Source organism: Taudactylus pleione, unplaced genomic scaffold, assembly GCF_031769625.1.
Source record: "Taudactylus pleione unplaced genomic scaffold, aTauple2 ptg000332l, whole genome shotgun sequence".
Taxonomy (NCBI): Eukaryota; Metazoa; Chordata; class Amphibia; order Anura; family Myobatrachidae; genus Taudactylus; species Taudactylus pleione.
The window spans coordinates 903,070-923,893 of record NW_028284733.1 but is presented as its reverse complement, the minus strand read 5'-3'; the positions used below and the strand labels follow the sequence as shown (position 1 = coordinate 923,893).

The 20,824-nt window shown below is 49.7% G+C and overlaps 1 protein-coding gene across 1 annotated transcript in view; it reads left to right on the top strand.

The window, feature by feature from the left end:
* The window catches only part of LOC148509065 (phospholipase A2 inhibitor gamma subunit B-like), a 30,916-nt gene that overhangs the window by 9,431 nt on the left and 661 nt on the right, over nucleotides 1-20,824 (top strand). The window contains exons 5-8 of the mRNA XM_088443610.1: nucleotides 6,666-6,806; nucleotides 9,109-9,213; nucleotides 11,577-11,623; nucleotides 12,708-12,796. Of these exons, the coding sequence (XP_088299736.1) occupies nucleotides 6,666-6,806; nucleotides 9,109-9,213; nucleotides 11,577-11,623; nucleotides 12,708-12,796 (382 nt within the window). The remainder of the gene's footprint in view (nucleotides 1-6,665; nucleotides 6,807-9,108; nucleotides 9,214-11,576; nucleotides 11,624-12,707; nucleotides 12,797-20,824) is intronic.

Sequence of the window (20,824 nt, the reverse complement as noted above, 5' to 3'; positions counted from 1 at the left end):
ACAATCTTACCTTTATACACTTAATGGTTGTTTATTAATATTTGCCCCAGCGATGCGGTCCAGGCGGACTGCGTCCCGTTACTATGGGAACAGCAGTCAGCTGGCTGTGGACATGTCATCAGAGGGAGACGCGCCCTGCAGCGTGCAGACGCGGGCGACTCCGGGGGTGTAGCAGTTCACTCGGGTGTATAAAGGTAAGATTGTATGTTTGTAAGTCTTGATACCTTGACAAAAGGGCAGATTAGCCCTGAAACGTTGGTCTAATAAATGTTTATCTATTGATTAAGACCTCCAGTGCTGCTAACTATCGGGACTATATATATACATACACACACACACAGTATCAGTGCTTTGAATCCTGCAGCAGAACCGTAGATTGGTGTAAAATAATCCCCCCTGGACCACTGCCCATTGGGAAGAAAAAAAAAATCTCTTGCATTAGATGAAAATTGTGATAATAATTTGTGGAGACATTTTTCAAAATTTTATAGTACAACTTTGAGGTATAGTAGGATGGGTTTTTTTTTTTTTGTAGCCGTCAAACTAGTGTAGATACCCCGGTAATAGACGCATCAATCATTTGTGATCACATATGTGTGCACATAACATGGATGATGACCACCTACTCACAGATGAAGACATCAAACCTGGTCCCTCCAAACCATGTCTATAAAGCACACGCCAGCTCAAATGGACATACAGTACGTGCTCTGCAATGATTCCTGGAGATGACCAATAATCTGCCCTAATTCCGGCCTCACCACCATGAGCTGGCTTCCCCACTGTGACCACATCTTCATGCTGATGTAGAGTGGTATCAGAATGAGCATGTACCTATATCTCATTGGAAGAATATGCTGCCTGGTAGTCCTGTTCTCCAATACTTTGACGTCCAGATATAAGCCTGTTGCTTTTGCCTCCAGTGCTCTGAAAAGACTGAGGCCCTGATTCAGAGCCGGACGCTCTGACCAGAGCGCTCCCTCTGAATCAGGGCCCTCCTCCATTAAAATGGAGCGCCCTCCTGGACGCTCGTATAGCTGTGGGTCACCACCCACAGCATATACGAGCGTCCAAAAAGATGGTCGCGATGGTCTTGACCATCGCGACCATCGGACTTGCGACGGAAACCCTGCGGTAGGGTTTCCCAGCCACAAGCCCTGGAGTGATTTTGGCTCTATCAGAGCCAAAATCACTCAAACTGACATCACTAGTGATGTCAGTGGGGCCGGTTTCAGACGGTAGGCGTTCCCATGGGAACGCCTCCGTCTGGCAGGCACGCCCCATGGCACGCCCACCAAAGGGGGCGTGCTGTCAGTCACCATCGACAGCACGCCCCCTTTGGTGCGAGACTCCGTCGTGTGCATGCGCAGTGGGGAACATCGACCCACTTGCGAGCGTACTGCCGCTTGCGAGTGGGTCTGAATGACCCCCTGAGATGAGATGCATCCAAATTGGGAAAGAGCTGCTGGCATTTGTGTTCACATATATATTTAGTTCTGCACATGCCATACTGAAGCAATACAACTCGCTTGCACCAAAATCTGCATCTGTCTCTTAGCATTATGGAAACTAAGGACCTCATTCAGAGTCTCTTGCTAGCGCTGTGCGCTCGCAAGTGGCCCGATGGTTTGTGTACGCGCATGCGCACGCTTCGCTCTGCACTTGCGCGAACTGCTCTGTGCGATCGCAGGCCGCTCGCTCGCCCAGCAAAGACAGCCCAGTGAAATGAGTGACAGGAGAGGCCGTTTGTGGATGGTAACAGGGGCAGGACTCTAATAACGGGGGAGTGGAGGTGCAAACGCAGGGGTGCCTGAGTGTTTCAACGCCGTTTTAGAGGCGTGCATAATTAACAGGCAGCGTCATAGTACATGTCACTTGCCTGTTTTTTACACTGAAGTCCTCGCAGTGCTTGCGGTAGGGTAAGGCAACCACCAGCGCTGCGATCACTTCCGATGGTCCTCGATATACCAATGTTTTAATACACTTCCTGGAGATGACGTGTGCTGGTGGGTGGCTCTGCCTGTACGATTGGGCGTACGCTGGCCACTCGCTAAGACACGGTGGGTGTGCTTATGCCTTGGCGAGCGATCGCTTCCCGTGGCGTCACTTTGACAAATTTGCATACACTGGGGGAGAGCGATTACATCTAGCGAGAGACTCTGAATGGGGTCCTAAGTCCCACGATCAGTTCCACGTTGGTAGTGCAGTATAAACCTCAAAGTCACAAATGTGCAGCAAAGAAAAAAGTAGGCTCAAAACAGGAAAATGGGTGCTGAGTAGCATATACTGTACGTATGGGCTAATATCTCTATGTTGCTCCATCTGAGACTATAAATGAATAATTTCTTTAGACAATCTGTCCAACCACAAGTGACGCGTTTCATCCGGTAGTCCACTCTTTATCATAGCTTTAGAGGATGATAACAAAAAGCTAACACATGCATACATGCCATTGCTGCCCTGCATGTCTCTGACACTTACCACTCATTATGGTACTTAGCCTTAGAAAGAGGTAAAGTGGATGGAGCTAAAGTACCAACCAATCAGCTCTGTCACTTAACAGGCTGTGCTTGAAATATGGCAGGAACTGATTGGTTGGTACTTTATCACTCTCCACTTTATCACTTTTCAAGGCTTAGTACATCTCCCTGATTGGAATGGCGGGAGATTAAAGAGAAGGATCATTTAATGTAGACCAAGGGCCTGATTCAGCACGGGATTGCAAGAATGCACACGCACGCACCCGGCCGCTGCGAAATTATGCAAATGAATGCGATCGCAGCACAATACCAAGACGTCCACCACTGTATAAAGCCGCCCACTTCCCATTACTTACATCCGCAATACCTTTGCAAGTCTGCGGAAACATCGGTAACATCGGACCCATACGCACAGTTGTGATTGAGCTGACCTCGCTCACCAACTGTTAAACTTCCTGTCGGTATCTAGAGCTCAGGCTGCGTATGCCGACGCAGGGACTTAATTATGCACGCTCCTGTAACGGCGTCCAAACACAGAGGCACGCCTGAGTTTCACTGACCACCACCCCCTCTCCACCTCCGAATGACTCTTCCTGTCAATCATTTCTCGATAGCTCTGTGTATCCGCTGCGTTCGCATACCCGAGCGCAGTGGCTGGTTTGATGCAAGCGCAGTGTGATGCATGCGCAGAACGCAAACATCGACCGGGTGCGTGCATCCGCAGACATGCAATCCAACCTGAATCAGGCCCCAGGTTCAGTAAGAGCTTGTTCATGCAAATGCGTCCTCCTGGAGACCAGTATTTATTATACTTTCTTTTATATGGTGCCTTAGAAAATACGGAAACATGAACAGTACAAACAAAACAGAAGGAGACAAAAGGAATGTGAAAGTTTTACAAAACAAAACATTGCAGAACATGGCATGCAAGCTATATAGACATTATTTCATATGCAGTCACAGCACCCACAGAAGTGTGCTGCCTTTTGAGCTTTGGTGCCAATGTGGGCAGGTGAGAAGCACAAAAAAGAAGGACCCGGCTTGTGAGAGCATACAGTCTAGAGGGTCTGGGTAGACAGACAGAAAGGTGGGACAGAGGGGAGAGAAAGTGAGGGAGGAGAATGGAAGGTTGAGTTAGGATGAGAGCTGGAAGCCTTTGTTAAAGAAGTGTTACGATCCCCTGTACGATGCCGTGTAAGAGCCTTATAGCCACTCTAACGAGGTCTTCCACCAAGAACATCCCCCCGACTTTCCCTTAGAGCTAGTATGCTCACCGGTACTTGGGTTGCCGCCTGGTCTTAATACTCGGGACAGTAAGGGCTTACCTGGCTATATAGAGGATCACTATATGTATAGTGGCTGATGGGTGTTACAGGCTGGCACAGGTCACAATGGTAGTTGCTGTGCTGGAAAGATCACTGTATAGTGACCAGAATGACGAGGTGCGACTTCTGTGGCGAGGTGCGGCCTTGAGGGCCGAGATGCGACTTGTACAGCAAGTTGCAGCCTTAAGAGCAGACGTGCAGCCTTGAGGGTCAATATGTGGCCTGGAGGGTTAAGATGCAGCCTTGAGGGCTGAAGTGTGGCTTTGGGGCCTGAGGTGCGACCTTTGAGGCAGCAGTGCATACATAGTGGTAAAGGAAGCTAGGCCACAGGCAGATGCCGTAGATGGAGATGGCATGAGCGGCAAATGCAGATTGCACCAGGGCTGAGATGGAGGTTGCTGCTCTGAGGAGAATGCCAAAGGTGCGACTAGGCCACAGGCTGAGGCGGATCTCGGACTGGCAGAGAACGGCAAGGTAAACAGACAAGGCAGAGTAGTAATGAACTGGCAGGATACCAGCAAACAGAGACACCGACAGACTGACAGGAATCAGAATTCACACACAAGGTGTAAACTATCACCGGCAATGTGGCACCGCTCCAGTCAGACTGATATAAGATCTTCCACCCAGGGCCATAATTACGGTGGTGCGACAGGTGCCACGCAACAGGGCTCCACAGGGCACAGGGCGCTGTTCTGGCCTGTCAATTTTCTGGTTATAATCATTCTCACTTGTAGCTTCCTCCTTTTTTTTTATCCCTGGCATCTCTTGACCGCCCCTATCTCCTCTCTGGCTAACTCAGCCTCCATTTGGCCACCTCCCCAAATACCTTCCGTCACCTCCTCTTTTATTTAACACACATTTCAAAATACTGTCATACCTGGGACTCAAACCTATCACCTCTCACATGGCAGTCACCTTACACATGGAGCTATCTGCCCCACAATTTCTGATGGCAGCCCTGAACACAGCCACCAATTCCAGACCCTGGTGTTACCAACACACCTTGAGTACCCTGCTAGTGAGTTCAGCTGCAGGCGCTGGGTACATACAGGGATGTCCCTGATGCTGTTATTTGCTAAATATACACTAGAAGTAGCACTCTTTCTATACCTTCAGTCAGTGATCTACACTGGCATGTGCAGCTTCACCAGCACTCACCTACATCTAGAGCTGGTGCGTTATACTGCATAATTATTTTCAATGCAGCCATTGGATTCACACTGTATTTGGCAGTGACACCTGGATAACAGTGGTACAATGGTATAGGTACACCTTCATCATTGAAGGGACAAATCATATTTTCCAAGGCTCTACCTTATGAGGCCATGACCCTTTATCAGGTGCGTGTGTTATGTCCCTATTTGAAAAATGGTGGGGGGGGGGTGCCAATGCTTTTTCTGACACAGATCTAGTTACAGCTCTGTTTCCACCAATGGGCTGTGGGTGCACAGATTGGCTGATGGCTGACAGCTGGAATGCCGCACATCTATCCGGCAGACCCAGCAGCAACCACTACCGTCCGGTGTCTTGGTCTTCCAACAACCACAGGCGCCATCCCTGTTCGGCATCCACGTTGCCTCTTGACCGGGAAGGCTGTTAGATCCTGCGGCCGGAAGGTAACAAGCCTCGGCGGGGGCTTGTGACAGAGGACTTGTTTTAAGATTTGGAGAAGTAGAGAGTCTGATGGGGAAAGAGTTCCAGTGGTAGGGAACAGCATGGGCACAATCTTGGAGGCAGGAGTGGGAGGAGGTAATCAGCTGGGAGGAGAGAAGGCAGTCATTGGCTAAGCAAAGTTGGCGCTTGGGTGTGGAGAGAAATTAGGTAAAACGTATAGGTGGGATTGGATTGGGTGTTGGCTTTATAGGTGACTATGAGGAGCTTAAATTGGATTCTGAAGGGAAAGGGGAGCCAGAGAAGTGCCTGGTTAAGAGGGGAGACAGAAGCAGTTTTTTTGGAGAGGGGGATGAGCCAAGCAGAAGCACCAAGGACAGATTGAAGTGGAGAGAGGTGTGAGCCAGGGTGTCCAGATAATAGGAGGCTGCAGTGATCCAGTCTAGAGATGACCAGTGAATGGATGAGGGTCTTTGTTGCCTCTAGGGTGACAAAGGGTCTGATCTTTGAGATATTACAAAGGTGGAAGCGATAAGACTGGGAGTGAGACTAAGCCTAGGGGTCAATCCTATTCCATGAGAAGGGTGAGAAGGTTGCAACGGTGTTAAAAAGCCAGCAATGGCACCACACCTCGCACCCTTCACTGCCCGCTCCGAGCCCGAGCTTAATTTTGCTCTGAGCCCTATAGGGCTGTGAGCACTTTTATGTGAATCAGGGCTGCCATCAAGCACGGGCGTTGTCACGATGAGTCGCACCCGCGAGTACATCGCGTACAATAGGTTGAGCCCTCAATGTGTGGTTAGAGAGGTTGGAGCAAGGATAACTCCAAGACAGCAGATAGTGTGCCATGTATTTAGGAATTAGAATTAGGCCATGCATTAAATCATCCATGCAATATAAACTGAGCAATATATATATCCAGATGCAAAGAATTATTAGCCTTTTTTTCTGATTTTTAATGAATACAGATATTATTAATGGTATGATTTTTGTAAGATATTGTTTCATGTGTATTGAGTTTTTCCGGTTTCTCATTTAGGAAAACATACGGTGTGTGCGAGGTTTAGATTGACAGATACTTGATGATTATTACCTGCTGGATTTAGAACTGTTTGTGTTATATTTAGTTTTTTAATATCAGTCAAAATAAGCGACAAGTAGAATTATAAATGACTTAATTTTATGATCTTTAGTGCTAAAAAGTCTTTTTCTTTTCTGTTGCATGTTCTCACCTTCTCTGTCTCAGTGCCCGCTGATAACTCGCGGCCAAATGAAGTGAACTGCACAACTTGCGAGGGAGGTGTTCTCTCTACATGGTGTAATAGTGACGATGTCTTGCAATGCACTGGGAATGAAACTAGCTGCATTTTAAAGACTACTGGACTTGGTAATTGTAATAATGTTTTTATTATTTGCACAGTCTCAACCACATAAAACATTGAAACAGTCTTTGTATAATTTGGTAATATACATGTAGGTCATTTATAAGGTTATTATAAGGAGTGTACTTGTCACCAGAGATTATTTACAGTGTTATTCCTTATTATTAGAATTCCATGATTTCTGTGGTAATATTGCAGTATGTGCGGACAGTTTTTTACTTCCTAGTCAGTGGCTGATTTTACCTAGGGGCTGTGAGGCTGCAGAACCCGTAAAATCTGCCACTTTAGTGAGCCAGCGCAGTCCGTGGCTGTACTGGTTACACTGTGACTGGAGGTGGCTTCCCATTGGAAGCCTCACCTACCAGTCACGCACAGGACAGGCAGCCCCAGGTTTAGGTGTCTCCTCCCGCTGGGGCTGCCAGTCTGGGCTGCAATTTCGGGCAGCCCTACACAGCTTCTCTTGGCTGCAGTCAATGCAGTCCCTAGAAACTGGTATTATGCGCGGCACCATTGCCGCTCATGCGTTTGCGCCGGTACCAGCGTCTGCTAGATCCATTGCGCAGGTGCCAGGACCCGGCCGCCCAGACCAGCACAGCGGCAGCCCCCCTCAGGCAAGAGGGCCACTGTTCTTAGTAGAGCCTAAATGAGGAAAAACTACAAAGGAGCACTGAGATTAGTGGTAGCCTACTTAGTGACACAAGCCGCCGCACTGCCAATGCTGTGCGGAGTGAACGCCGGGCAAGCGTTCGCTGAAGTCTCCTCCTTCCTCCTGTTAGGATCTGTGGTTAGCAGCATATTGTTTGCAGTTCCAGTCTTGGTTGCTGCTGAGCCTCTGCACGAATTACTGCCTGTCTGTGTGCAGTGTCAGGTGCACACTGATTGATTCTCCTGTCTGTGCACAGCCCAGGTGCTCACTAGTCTGTCATTACGGAGGCTTGCTCTGGTTGGGCCCTGTTTCTGTTAAATTTCAGCCAACCCTTCTTTCCATGACGGTTATAGTTATTAATTATACTAATTAAGCCTGAGGGCAGCATCCAAGTACCTGGTGCTGGGGTCAGGTGTAAAACATACTGTTTGGTTTAGGTCTATATTGCTGGGCAGAGATCTACGGCTTTGCTGTGGTGTAGAGCAGAGTTGAATCATAGAACGTGTGGTTGGCTAAGGCCTAGTGGCTGGGGCTAGGCTAAAGCATTGTGCAAGAGCATTCTCTGCTGAGGGATAAGAGGCATGGAATATTAGGCCTGGCTTTGGCGGGCCTTGGGGCTAAGTCATGGGACTGGGGTCTGGGATTTTAGCCTAGGCCTTTTGTCATTCCTGAACAAAAGTCCATGAAAGATGACGTTTTGCCTCTTTCTGAGACCTGATTTTTGGCGGGAAAAATCTGAATTTGGTGGGAAATCCGAACTAATCTGAGCCAGCACATCCCTAATCTAAAAACACACCAATCGGTATTACAGCATCTACGGATGCTGCAAGTGGGCGCCTCAGTCCTTGCACATCATACGCATGGATGTACACCATCGAAGTACTTAGTAGCGTCATTTGCATAAAGTCAAAGATGGGCGAGCGCCAATAGATAAAATTTTTTTTTATAGTTGTCAGTCTGCAGGCACATAGTCATGACCCTGGGATGTAGTTATGAGAGCGGCGGCCGCGATGCTGCCGGTCTAAATCCCGGCAGGGGAAGCCCGACAAGGGACTTAAGATAGGCATTGATATACCGACACCTATTTTAGCATTAGCCCTAGGGTGAGGGTTAGTTTAGGTAACATAGAGGAGTTAGCGTTAGTTTTTGGGAGGGGAGGTTAGGTTTAGGCTCTCCTAGGGTGGGAGTGTAAGGCACGAAGGGGAGAGACTTAGGTTCAGGCACTAATGGGGAGGGTTAGGGTGCGGGGTGGGGAGGGTTAGGGGGAGAAGGGGAGAGGGTAAGTATACTTACCTGACCCCTGTCCGGATACCAACCATCGAGATGCCACTGTCTGTATTTTGACAGTAGGCATCCTGACAGCCGGCATTGCATACCCATTCCATGATCCCTGTATGGGGCTATTAATGTAAGTACAAAAAATACTTTACATTCTTTCCTGATCCAATTATAGAATATTTACATCACATAGAAATGTGTTCTGGGGTCTCAGGCTGACTGGATCCCTTACACTACTTACATCTATTGTACCTTTGTCCTGGAAAGCACATGTGTTATCTGTAAGACAATCTACTTTTATGGCGCTATTATTCTGCACATTTTTTGTCTACTTTTAACAAGTTACAATGATTCTTCACTTACTGTACGATTGTTCTCCACAGGCTCTTTTCGAGGTTGTGCCTCCGAAAGTATCTGTTCCATCGGCAGTGAGTCGATATCACCTAGAACAACACATAAATACTCATGTAACTCAACAAGTGCTCTATGTAGCGGTCACTTCTATTTTGTTATTGTTGCTATTGTAGTAGCTAACTTCCTGTGTGCATCTAGAGCTCTGTCTGCATCGTCCATAGCAGGGGATTAATTATGCACACCCCTGTAATGGCGTTCAAGCGCACCGGCACGCATGCGTTTCACTGACCACCCCCTGTCACCACCCCCAAACGGTCACTTCCTGTCAATCAATGTGTGATGAGACTGCGTGCTCCCTGCGATCGCTGCCCGATCGCAGCAGCCGGTTCGCGCACTGCGATGTGTACGCATGTGCAGTGCGAAACAATTGACCGGGTGCGTGCGAAATCACAGTTGCGATGCCTGCAGAATCAGGCCCACTGAACACCCATCTGCAGGTCCTGCCAAAAAAAAGTAAAGAAAATAAAGTTTATCTGTTTTTGTTTTAGAATCTGTCTGTGTCTTTGCCTTGCTTTTGCTTTAAAACAAGTTTATTTTGCAGTATTAAAGGTCACTGAGATCTATAATTATGAAAAAAAAAATGAATACAGTAGAAAAAAAAATGTTTGTTAACTTTAGTTAATTCGAGATAATGTGTAGAGTAACGTGTATGTAAAATAAACCAAAGAACAGTGGCTGGTGTGTAAATCATCTATTTCATTTTTGTAAACTCATTTCCAAAGGCTATTTCATGTTTGAGCACAGACAGTAAAGAACGCAGATATGGTGCAATAATCAGTAGTGAATACTCGCAGCGACTACAGTGGTAGGTAGGTACTGGTCTGCAGGCCGATTCTGGTATAACCCTGACCACTCCACAATGAGAGAAGCTCTATTTGAAAGAGTGAAGCTGGCCACACACTAGACCAACTTACATCCAACCAGCCAACTTGTTGATTGGTTGGAATGAAAATCTGGTAACGTATGGGAGTAACTGATGATCAGCAATTTGCTCCTAAATGCCAGAAAACAGATGGAAATGGACGTCAGACAAGTTTATTAAATGTTTGATCTAAACAATTTGTTAAAAAAAAAGTTTTTGTCTATTTTCCGGCGTTTGGGAGCAAATTGCTGATTGTGATTTGCTTTCATACCTTACCAGATTTTCAATCCAACCAATCAACTAGTTGGCTGTTTGGATGAAAGTTGGTCTAGTGTGTGGCCAGCTTTAGAAGACCATATGGTGCAGTATAACAGACATGTAAGCCATGCTTACCTACTGTACAGTACTTTTCCCTTCTCCTCTCTGGGAGAAGCCTGGAGAAGAGATGCAACTGACAGCTCTGTGGTTGGGGCCGGGCACGCATGTCATTATACCCCTACCCTCCAACATGACCCGTTTCATTAGGTACAAAACACTCTGCTCCTGGACTTCCCACCTAATGTATGACTGCAGACACCTGTGCTGAACTAGGTCATTGATGAGGCAGGTGTTTCACCGCAGGTGTCTGCAATCATAAATTAAGAGGAAAGTCCAGGAGCAGAGCATTTAGTACCTACTGGAACGGGTCATGCTGGAGGGTCTGTTAATACCTTGTCCCTGTAGCAGCAAAATGGACAGGGCTAAAATTACACAATTCGCTTAATTTTAGCCCAGCCACCTCCCTACAGTGCCGTGATTCCCGGTATTATCTCCCCATCCTGCAACAAGCGTGGATATCAAATTAATCAGCACAGTCTGCTGGTGCATCCAAGTTGCAGATCACTGCGTCTTAGACACACTTTCGGGGGGGGGGGGGGTAACAGGCTTGGACTGGGATGCCGGGGATTCGGGTAATTCCCCGGAGGGCACCACTGCATTGTAGCCACGCCCCTTTCATCAAGGGGGTGGGGCTTAGCGGGCCGCAAACGGGGGGGGAGGCGCTGCAATGTTCTGGGTCCCTGTCAGAACATTACAGTCCCAGTATGACTGTGCTGTGACCAGGGCCGGATTAACAATGGGGCGGGTGGAGCTGCAGCTCCAAGCCCTTCCATGAAAATAGGCCCATGCCTGGAAGCAGACAGGACCGGGTTTCTTGTAAATGATTTAGAACAGTGTTCAGCCAGTTAAGTGGTATTGGTTACGGGCACATGCTGCTTCATTCACCATTTGCAGCATTTGGCCAATGCATTAGCTGTCTGGCTATGTCCCCGGACTGTGCTGTACAGCTGTAAACAACTTTGTATAATTAGCTGAAGCCTGGAGGTGCACCCGGCAGCCACCAGGGGGCGATGTACAGATTTTTGGGGGGTCTTTTTTTATAGTGTAAAATGAAAGTAAACTAAGCACTGGCTCATTTTTGCTATGTTTTGCGCTGACACCCACTGCCCACTATGCTTCTGGAGCTCTTCAGCTGCAGAGGGAGTTCTGCAGGGGTTTTCATGACCCCACCTCCTACCCTGCTCCACTGGCTTGCAGCATCTAAGGACACTTCTGCGCTCCCCTGCACATGGAACAAGGCAAAGGTAAGTATATATCTGTAACTTCCTTCCCCTCTCTCTCCTACTGTGCCAGCCCCTCTGCCCTTTTCCAGCCAATGCCAGCCCCTCTGCTCCTTTCCAGCATATGTTAGACCCTCTGCCCCTTTCCAGCATATGTTAGACCCTCTGCCCCTTTCCAGCATATGTTAGACCCTCTGCCCCTTTCCAGCATATGTTAGACCCTCTGCAATTTTCCTACCTATGCCAGCCTCCTGCCGCTTTCCAGTCTATGCCAGCCTCCTGCCCTTTTCCCGTCTATGCCAGCCTATCTACCATTTTCCTGACTATGCCAGTCTCTCTGCCCTTCTCCTGCTTATGCTAGCTCTTCTTAATTTGCCTGACTAAGCCAAACTCACTGCTCTTTTCCAGCCTATGCTACTGTAGTCCCATTGCACTTTCCCTACCTATGCCAGCCTCTCTGCCCTTTTCCTGCATATGCCAGCCTCTAAGCTCTTTTCCTGCATATGCCAGCCTCTCTGCCCTTTTCTTGCCTGTGCCACTCTCTCTACACTTCTCCTGTCTGCACCAACCTTTCTGACCATTCTTTCTGCTGTTCTGTCTGAACCAGCCATTATGATCCTATCCTGGCTGTACTAGCCTTAATGCTAGGCACCCTTCTGCAACAGTCTCCCTGCCCTTACCTGTAGTGTGCCCACCTCTTTACCCTTCTACTGTCTACATCAGCATCTGCCGATACTTGTTTGCGCCAGCCTATCTGCTTTTCTCATGTCTGTGCCAGCCATTATGTTCTTCTCATATCTGTGCCAGACATTCTGCTCCTCTCATATTTGTACCTGCCCCTCTGCCCATCCCGTCTTTGCTTGCGTCTCCGCCATTCCCTTGTCTGTGCCAGCCCCTATGCTCTTACTCTGTCTATTTCATACTCTCTGCACTTGCCCTGTTTGTGCCCACATTTCTGCTTCGCCCTAGTATTGGATCTATCTCTCCCAACCATCTTCTGCCATTTTCCCCGCCACACATTATTCTCCTGTATCCCTTAAACTTTTTTTCTTGCCCTGCACCTTCTTCTACCCGTTCTTCCCACCTTACCCTTTCTCTTTCGCTGAAGTTGTCCTGCCAGTGGCCGATCGGAAGCACAGTGAATGAACGGAGCAACAATCGTGTTCACCGCAACATTACTGAACTTGAAGATGGCAGGTAAGTGCAAGCTTATGAGTGTAATCGCTTTTATTGAGCAACTGAAGCAAGTGATTAGTACATTTTTAATCTAAGGGGTTGATTAGAGAAACTCACTCCCGCAAGCCTGGGCAGTATGCTGCAACACACAGGGCTGCGTACAATAAATCAGGTAGGCCAGTGGTGAGATCAGGCCGCAAGAGGAGCAATGTATGGCTGCTGTTTACAGTGTTTGTACACTATTGTGACAGCAACTTGCCTCCCTTGCATATAATTGAATTGTCCCCCAAGAGTGGTACTGGACAAAATAAAGAAATGCTTTATTGTGTTGTTTTGTTATATAAAAGAAAAACATTTTTCCTATTTTTTTGTGGATCTGCTACTTGAAACCCAAGTCCGGGCTTAAAATACGGTGTGTATGTGTTATCCAGCACAGCCAGATATAGAGGAGACCTGGGGAGATATGTAATAGGATGCGAGCTGCAGCCCCTGCAGGAACGCCTTTGATTCTTCCCGTATTTTTAAAGCAGCAATCATTTTAAAGGCAAAACCAGTTTTGCCTTTAAAATGATTGCTGCTTTAATAATACATGAAGACTTGCAGAGGTTCCCATAACGACTGCAGCTCGCATCCCACAGTATTTCATAAGCCTCCAGGAATGACAGATGAGGTGGTAAGAGTATAGAGTATTTATTAGGGATGGCTAACCACCAAATGGTCGACGGTTTTGTCATCGCAGAGTAGAAGGCAATGTTTTCTATTTTTTGTGGGAGGGATCCTAGATGTAGGAGAGCGCTGGTGAAGCTGCACATGCAGTAGGATTTGTCCGTCAAAACAGCCATATACTAGCATGGAGCCGACAGTGTAGATCACCAACTGATGGTATAGAAAAAGCGCTACTTGTAGTGTATATGCAACAAATATCAGCAGCAGCAGGGAGATCTGTGTATGTACCCTGCGCCGGCAGCTGAACTCTCTTGCAAAGGTACTGGAAGGTGTGCTGGTAACACCTGGGTCGGGAATCGGTGGCTGTGTTCAGGGCTGTCATCAGAAATTGTGGGGCAGATAACTGTGTGTGATACATATAAGAGGGTGTGACCGAACTCCCTCGCGGTGCATGCGTCCTTCTGCACATGCGAAGAAGGATGCCAGGGGGACTCCTGGGTCATAGACCTTAGAAGTCCCTCTTCCTGAGAGAGCTGTCCTTTGCAATCTTCTACATGCATACCGGCATAATTAATGCCTACATGCATGTGAATGGTGTCAAGATGGGAAGGGATATTGAGGAGGTTCAAGGTAGACGGTAGCCATACCCCTGTGCAAGCTACACCCCAACATCATTAGTCACAATGTCGTGACTGTCACGGCACACAATAAGCCCTTCATAAATTTCAGCTCCAGGCCCATGTGGACCTTCATCTGGCACTGGCTGTGACTGCTGGTGGAGGGTGCAGGCAGCAGCCCCCCGTGCAGAGCACTTTCCCAATCCCTCCCATGGTCCAATTCACTTCCTCATACAGACTAAGCTCCGCCCCCACCAGATAACAAGTAGCTGCTGCTGACAGGGCCGCCATCAGGGGGGGACTGCCGGAACTATAGTCCCGGGCCCGGACGGTATTTTCAATTTGGAGCTTGCAGCAAGTTGATCGGAGCTTGAGGACCGGCAGCCAATCAGGAGTGGCCGCAGCTGCAGCTCCTAATTGGCTGTCGGTCTGCAAGCTCTGATTGGCTTGTGACCCAATGCTATATTCAAAATGCTTTGCCTGCTCCCCGGGTCCCGCATGGCTGGAGCAGGAGCAGCATGAGAGGCTGTGCAAGGAAGGCAGCAGCTGGGGAGAGAGGGAGCAGCAGCTGTGGGGCGGAGAAGCTATTTACAGCCACCGCATGTGGTGCAGAGGAAAGACTGCAGGAGCAGGAGAGGCTGGAGACTAATCAGGTACACAGACTCCAGCTCTCACACCCTGCTCTCACACTCACACCCTCACCCTGCTCTCACACTCACACCCTCACCTTGCTCTCACACCCTCACCTTGCTCTCACACCCTCACCCTGCTCTCACACCCTCACCCTGCTCTCACACTCTCACCCTGCTCTCACACTCACACCCTCACCCTGCTCTCACACTCTCACCCTGCTCTCACACTCACACCCTCACCCTGCTCTCACACTCTGCTCTCACACTCTCACCCTGCTCTCACACTCACACCCTCACCCTGCTCTCACACACCCTCACCCTGCTCTCACACTCACACCCTGCTCTCATACACCCTCACCCTGCTCTCACACCCTCACCCTCACCCTGCTCTCACACACCCTCACCCTGCTCTCACACTCACACCCTGCTCTCATACACCCTCACCCTGCTCTCACACTCACACCCTCACCCTGCTCTCACCCTGCTCTCACGCTCACACCCTCACCCTGCTCTCATACACCCTCACCCTGCTCTCACACCCTCACCCTGCTCTCACACTCACACCCTCACCCTGCTCTCACACCCTCACCCTGCTCTCACACTCACGCTCTCACACTCACACCCTCACCCTGCTTTCACACTCACACCCTGCTCTCACACTCACACCCTCACCCTGCTTTCACACACTCACCCTCACCCTGCTCTCACACACTCACCCTCACCCTGCTCTCACACTCACACCCTGCTCTCATACTCACACCCTCACCCTGCTCTCACACACTCACCCTCACCCTACTCTCACACTCACACCCTCACCCTGCTCTCACACTCACACCCTGCTCTCACACTCACACCCTCACCCTGCTCTCACACCCTCACCCTGCTCTCACACTCACGCTCTCACACTCACACCCTCACCCTGCTCTCACACCCTCACCCTGCTCTCACACTCACGCTCTCACACTCACACCCTCACCCTGCTTTCACACTCACACTCTGCTCTCACACTCACACCCTCACCCTGCTCTCACACCCTCACCCTGCTCTCACACCCTCACCCTGCTTTCACACTCACACCCTGCTATCATACTCACACCCTCACCCTGCTCTCACACACTCACCCTCACCCTGCTCTCACACACTCACCCTCACCCTGCTCTCACACTCACACCCTGCTCTCATACTCGCACCCTCACCCTGCTCTCACACACTCACCCTCACCCTGCTCTCACACTCACACCCTCAGCCTGCTCTCACACTCACACCCTCACCCTGCTCTCACACTCACACCCTGCTCTCACACCCTCACCCTGCTCTCACACACTCACTCACACCCTGCTCTCACACCCTCACCCTGCTCTCACACTCACACCCTCACCCTGCTCTCACACCCTCACCCTGCTCTCACGCTCTCACACTCACACCCTCACCCTGCTTTCACACTCACACCCTGCTCTCACACTCACACCCTCACCCTGCTCTCATACACCCTCACCCTGCTCTCACACCCTCACCCTGCTCTCACACTCACACCCTCACCCTGCTCTCACACCCTCACCCTGCTCTCACGCTCTCACACTCACACCCTCACCCTGCTTTCACACTCACACCCTGCTCTCACACTCACACCCTCACCCTGCTTTCACACACTCACCCTCACCCTGCTCTCACACACTCACCCTCACCCTGCTCTCACACTCACACCCTGCTCTCATACTCACACCCTCACCCTGCTCTCACACACTCACCCTCACCCTGCTCTCACACTCACACCCTGCTCTCACACTCACACCCTGCTCTCACACCCTCACCCTGCTCTCACACTCTCACCCTGCTCTCATACACCCTCACCCTGCTCTCACACCCTCACCCTGCTCTCACACTCACACCCTCACCCTGCTCTCACACCCTCACCCTGCTCTCACACTCACGCTCTCACACTCACACCCTCACCCTGCTCTCACACTCACGCTCTCACACTCACACCCTCACCCTGCTTTCACACTCACACTCTGCTCTCACACTCACACCCTCACCCTGCTCTCACACCCTCACCCTGCTCTCACACCCTCACCCTGCTCTCACACCCTCACCCTGCTTTCACACTCACACCCTGCTATCATACTCACACCCTCACCCTGCTCTCACACACTCACCCTCACCCTGCTCTCACACTCACACCCTGCTCTCATACTCACACCCTCAGCCTGCTCTCACACTCACCCTCACCCTGCTCTCATACACACCCTCACCCTGCTCTCACACTCACACCCTCACCCTGCTCTCACACTCACACCCTGCTCTCACACTCACACCCTGCTCTCACACCCTCACCCTGCTCTCACACACTCACCCTCACCCTGCTCTCACACTCACACCCTGCTCTCACACCCTCACCCTGCTCTCACACACTCACCCTCACCCTGCTCTCACACACTCACCCTCACCCTGCTCTCACACTCACACCCTCAGCCTGCTCTCACACTCACACCCTCACCCTGCTCTCATACTCACCCTCACCCTGCTCTCACACTCACACCCTCACCCTGCTCTCACACTCACACCCTGCTCTCACACTCACACCTTGCTCTCACACCCTCACCCTGCTCTCACACACTCACCCTCACCCTGCTCTCACACTCACACCCTGCTCTCATACTCACACCCTCACGCTGCTCTCACACACTCACCCTCACCCTGCTCTCACACTCACACCCTGCTCTCATACTCACACCCTCACCCTGCTCTCACACACTCACCCTCACCCTGCTCTCACACTCACACCCTGCTCTCACACTCACACCCTCACCCTGCTCTCACACACTCACCCTCACCCTGATCTCACACTCACACCCTGCTCTCATACTCACACCCTCACCCTGCTCTCACACACTCACACCCTGCTCTCACACACTCACCCTCACCCTGCTCTCACACCCTCACCCTCACCATCATGCTGTTCACCCACATTATCCACAGCGACGCCCACCTCTGGCAAACTGCCACCCCCCACCTAAGGGAAGGGGCCCTGCCTATTTTGTCAGTCCCGGGCCCCATCATTACTGATGGCAGCCCTGGCTGCTGATAATGATCCTAATGGTGGTTAAAAGTGCTGCCCTGGAATGAGGTGAGATTGCAATGTTGAATGCATGCAGATGTACCTCAATGCTGCTAAGCACAGAAAGCACCATATCTAGATATAAGGATTCCCAATATACTTTATGTACTGTATAAGGTGTCAATCTATTCTAAAAAATTGTGATTTTTACGCAGATCGAGCGATTGTTTGCTACTGCGCAAGCGTAAAAGCCGCACTGCGCACGTGCTGAGATTGGCTTCTGATTCTGCACTTATAGATGAACCATTCGCAAAGTAAGTGACAGGTTGTCAGCGTTTTAGGGAGGTAACGGGGAGGTTAGAAAAATGCAGGCGTGTCTGACCGTTTAAAACGCTGTCACATGGGCGTGCATAAATTAGGGGTCTACTTACTAAGCCTTGGATGGAGATATAGTCGATGGAGATAAGGTACCAGCCAACCAGCTCCTAACTGTCATTTTTCAAACACAACCTGTGACATGACAGTTAGGAGCTGATTGGCTGGTACTTTATATCCATCCAAGGCTTAGTAAATAGACCCCTTAGTCCCTGCAATCACCTATGTAGCATGAGAGCCCCCTGCGTGCCAGGACAGCTGCCGAGTCTGCGGCTGGTCAGAACTGCCGCAAGGTCATGATGGTGCTCGATGTGCCTCGTTGTTACCAATATTTACGCAGGTAAGCGACATTGTACGCAAATGAGAAGGCAGCAGTGGGCGTCCTTATGCTCGGGTGGGCTTTGGAACCGCGTTCCATGCAAAATCGCAGCTGCAATCGCATTAGTGTCCATCTCTCAATCAGGCCCTACGTATATAGTGAACCCTCCTTATCCTCATATTAGTGTGTGTATGTATGAATACAGCGGGGTGTCGAGGTCTGGACCTGGGGTATGCCGAGCTAAAAGAGGGGGCCCTGCCAGTTTAATTTGTACTGGTCTTCACCAGGGGCGCCGAGAGGGGGGGTGGGGCGGGTACAAATTACCCGGGCCCGCTGCCCCCTCCCTCACAGGAGCCCAGCACACAGCGTGAGCTGAGCTGCAGTGGGAGACTGCTCGTGGCTGATGAGCAGCAGTCACAGTAGTCTCCTATGCCTTTGGGGGGGAGCGATCACACTGATCGCGCCCCCCCCCTGGCCTTGCGCCGGGCTGAGGGGGCTCAGAGCGCCCCCTTCGCCAGTGCGGCACTGAAATTTTTTTTTTTCCTGAAGGGGGTGTGGCCACGCCTCCCACGATTAGGCCACGCCCCCTGTTACCCGGGCCCGCCGCGGTTCTTGGCGGGCCTGGTCTTCACAATTTCTGCTGGCAGTCCAGGGGCCCCTGCTTCGATTGTCAGCCAGACTTGGCAGCTACTCACACCATCACGTGCCTCCACTTCCCAGTGGCACATGCCTTCTTCATAGTTACACTGATAGGGCATAAGCTTGCCCACCCCGGCATTGGAGACGGCCATCCTGAACCCACGGTACTATATCACACTGGACCTGATTCTGTCTGATGCAGCGGAGAAACAATTTTCATCTGCACATGGATCTGGCATGCGTCCTGATCTTTCTTGTGCAGAGCCACAGTACGAATTTAGACGCACGGTAGCAGAAATGTATGGGGCATTCCTGGGTGGTGAATGGGAGGTAAGTTCTGGTGGTTAAATAGAAGCATGTAGAGTTCGTGTTACATGGAAGTGTCGCTGATAGTGGTTACATTCATAGACACAGAATTGTTCACATAATAAATTCAGACGGATAATCAGCATCTGCCATAGTTCTGGTACAAGTTTCGATGGTGTGACGATGATGCATCTAAAGACGCGACAAGTGGTATTTCAGTGTTTATGGACGCTGAAAGTGGGCATCTCATGCCTTGCACATTTGGACGCGTGGATGTAGAAGGGCTTTACAGTGCCATTTGCATAAAGAACCAGACACAACTGTTGCAAAAGACACAGATCTGTGGACTTCTGGGAAATACTCCAGCGTCTACCAGCCATTCATTATTTGGACCAACCGGCACCCATTTATAATAATTTGAACTCTCTCATAGATACCTGTTGTCTTTGTTTTTTTGTGTTTTTTTTAAATAAAACTTTTTACTAAATAGCCATGGTTTAATATTAGTACGCGCACCTATTATGAGAAGGTTTTCCACTTTACCTATTCACCCCCCCTTTTTCTTCATTATATGGACAAAATAGAAGTTTACGTGGCATAATAGTGTCATGTGGAGGAGTCTGATGGCATAATAGTGTCATGTGGAGGAGTCTGATGGCATAATAGTGTAATTAAGAGGAGTCTGATGGCATAATAGTGTCATGTGGAGGAGTCTGATGGCATAATAGTGGCAGGTGGAGAAGTCTGATGGCATAATAGTGACATGTGGATGAGTCTGATGGCATGATAGTAACATGTGGAGGAGTCTGATGGCATAATAGTGGCAGGTGGAGAAGTCTGATGGCATAATAGTGTTATGTGGAGGAGTCTGATGACATAATAGTGTCATGTGGAGGAGTCTGATGACATAATAGTGTCATGTGGAGGAGTCTGATAGCATAATCGTGTCATGTGGAGGAGTCTGATGGCATAATAGTGTCATGCGGAGGAGTCTGATGGCATAATAGTGGCAGGCGGAGAAGTCTGATGGCATAATAGTGGCAGGCAGAGAAGTCTGATGGCATAATATTGGCAGGTGGAGGAGTCTGGTGACATAATAGTGGTATGCGGAGGAGTCTGATGGCATAATAGTGACATGTGGAGGAGTCTACATGCTGTCCTTGCAGTCTGCTGTTTTTTTTGTTCCATTTATCGCGATGTCTGCGTGTGTGGGTAGTATAGGAGGGAGTAGGGTAGATGTGAGGGGCATTAGTGTGGGTAGTATAGGTGGGAGTAGGGTAGATATGTGGTGGCATTAGTGTGGGTAGTATAGGTGTGAGTAGGGTAGATGTGAGCAGGGCCAAAGTTAGGATAAAGAGGGCCCATTCTTATATAGACCAAGTCATTGGGAATATACACTATATAGACAAAAGTAATTGGACAATGACAGCAAATACA